We start from the raw sequence: 1,593 nt of genomic DNA on the forward strand, positions 1-1,593 counted from the left end.
CAAGATGTGAGCGTGCGGGGACAGGGGCGGGGGGGCGGGGCGGGCACCTGCGGGTGCCGGGGGGTCCCGGTGGGTCTGAGCAGCCCCTGCCTTGTCCCCGTAGTAACTACGAGGCCCTGGACCCGCTGGACATCAAGAAGAACAACAAGCTGGTGAGTGGGGCTGGGCACGGGGGCGCCATGTGCTTTGGGCGGGGGCGTGGGCCGGGGCGCCGGCCCCCCGGGCTCTGCAGGGCCCTCACTTTCCCCCCCTCCCTGCCCCCCCAGGCCTTTGACGGCTTCGCCACGCTGGGCGTCGCGCGGCTGCTGGACCCGGCCGACATGCTCTTCCTGGCCGTGCCCGACAAGCTCATCGTCATGACCTACCTGTGCCAGATCCGCGCCCGCTTCACGGGCCCGGAGCTCAGCCTGGTGCAGCTGGGCGGCGGCGACAGCCAGAGCACCTACAGCCTGGGCCAGCCCGGCCCCGCGCCCCTCGAGCCCCCCTGGCCCCCCGCCACTGCCACCGCCAAGGATGCTAGGATGGAGGTCAAGGTAGGGGCCGCAAAGGATGCTGGGATGGAGCTCAAGGCAGCAGCCGCAAAGGTTGCTGGGGTTAAAGCCAAGGCAGGAGCCGCAAAGGATGCTGGGATTGAGGCCAAAGTGGGAGCAGCAAGGGATGCTGGGATTGAGGCAGAGGTGGGGGCCCCAAAGGATGCTGGGGTTGAGGCCAAACTGGGAGCAGCAAAGGATGCTGGGACTGTGGTCAAGGCAGGGCCCACAAAGGATGCTGGGATTGTGGTCAAGGCAGGGGCTGCAAAGGATGCTGGGATTGCGGTCAAGGTGGGAGCTGCAAAGGATGCTGGGATAGAGGCCCAGGCAGGGGCTGCAAAGGATGCTGGGATTGCGGTCAAGGTGGGAGCCCCAAAGGATGCTGGGATTAAGATCAAAGCAGGAGCAGCAAGGGATGCTGGGAGTGAGGTCAAGGTGGGGCCTGTAAAGGATGCTGGGACCGAGGCTAAGGCAAGGCCCACAAAGGATCCTGGGATGGAGGTCCAGGAAAAAGATGCTGGGATTAAGGAGGCAAAGGCTGCTGGGACTGAGGCTCACACTGAGGCAAAGGCTGCTGGGACTGCGGCCAAGGCAGGGGTGACAAAGGATGCTGGGATAGTGGCCATCAATGGCATCATCCCCCAGCCAGCCCTGAAGCCCAAGGCAGAGCTGCGTGCTGCAAAGGATCTTGGGATTGAGGTCAAGGTGGGGGTTGCAAAGGATGCTGGGATTGAGGTCAGGGCAGGGATTGCAATGGATGCTGGGAATGAGGCTCACACTGTGGCAAAGGATGCTGGGACTGAGGTCAAGGTGGAGGTTGCAAAGGATGCTGGGATTGAGGTCAGGGCAGGGATTGCAATGGATGCTAGGACTGAGGTCAAAATGGGGGCTGCAAAGGATCCTGGGATGGAGGTTAAGGAAGGCATCACAAAGGATGCTGGGATTGAGGCTCACACTGAGGCAAAGGCTGCTGGGACTGAGGCCAAGGCAGGGGTGACAAAGGATGCTGGGATCGTGGCCATAAACAGCACCATCCCCCCGCCAGCCCTGAAGCCCAAGGCGG

The 1,593-nt window shown here is 63.3% G+C and overlaps 1 protein-coding gene across 1 annotated transcript in view; it reads left to right on the forward strand.

Moving 5' to 3' along the window:
* LOC102370572 (EH domain-binding protein 1-like protein 1) overlaps positions 1-1,593 on the forward strand; it is a gene marked incomplete at its 5' end in the record, with an annotated part of 7,747 nt that overhangs the window by 3,113 nt on the left and 3,041 nt on the right. Inside the window, 2 exons of the mRNA XM_025214927.1 lie at positions 12-152; positions 267-1,478. Of these exons, the coding sequence (XP_025070712.1) occupies positions 12-152; positions 267-1,478 (1,353 nt within the window). The remainder of the gene's footprint in view (positions 1-11; positions 153-266; positions 1,479-1,593) is intronic.

This window comes from Alligator sinensis, unplaced genomic scaffold (genome assembly GCF_000455745.1).
Source record: "Alligator sinensis unplaced genomic scaffold, ASM45574v1 scaffold1302_1, whole genome shotgun sequence".
NCBI lineage: Eukaryota > Metazoa > Chordata > Crocodylia > Alligatoridae > Alligator > Alligator sinensis.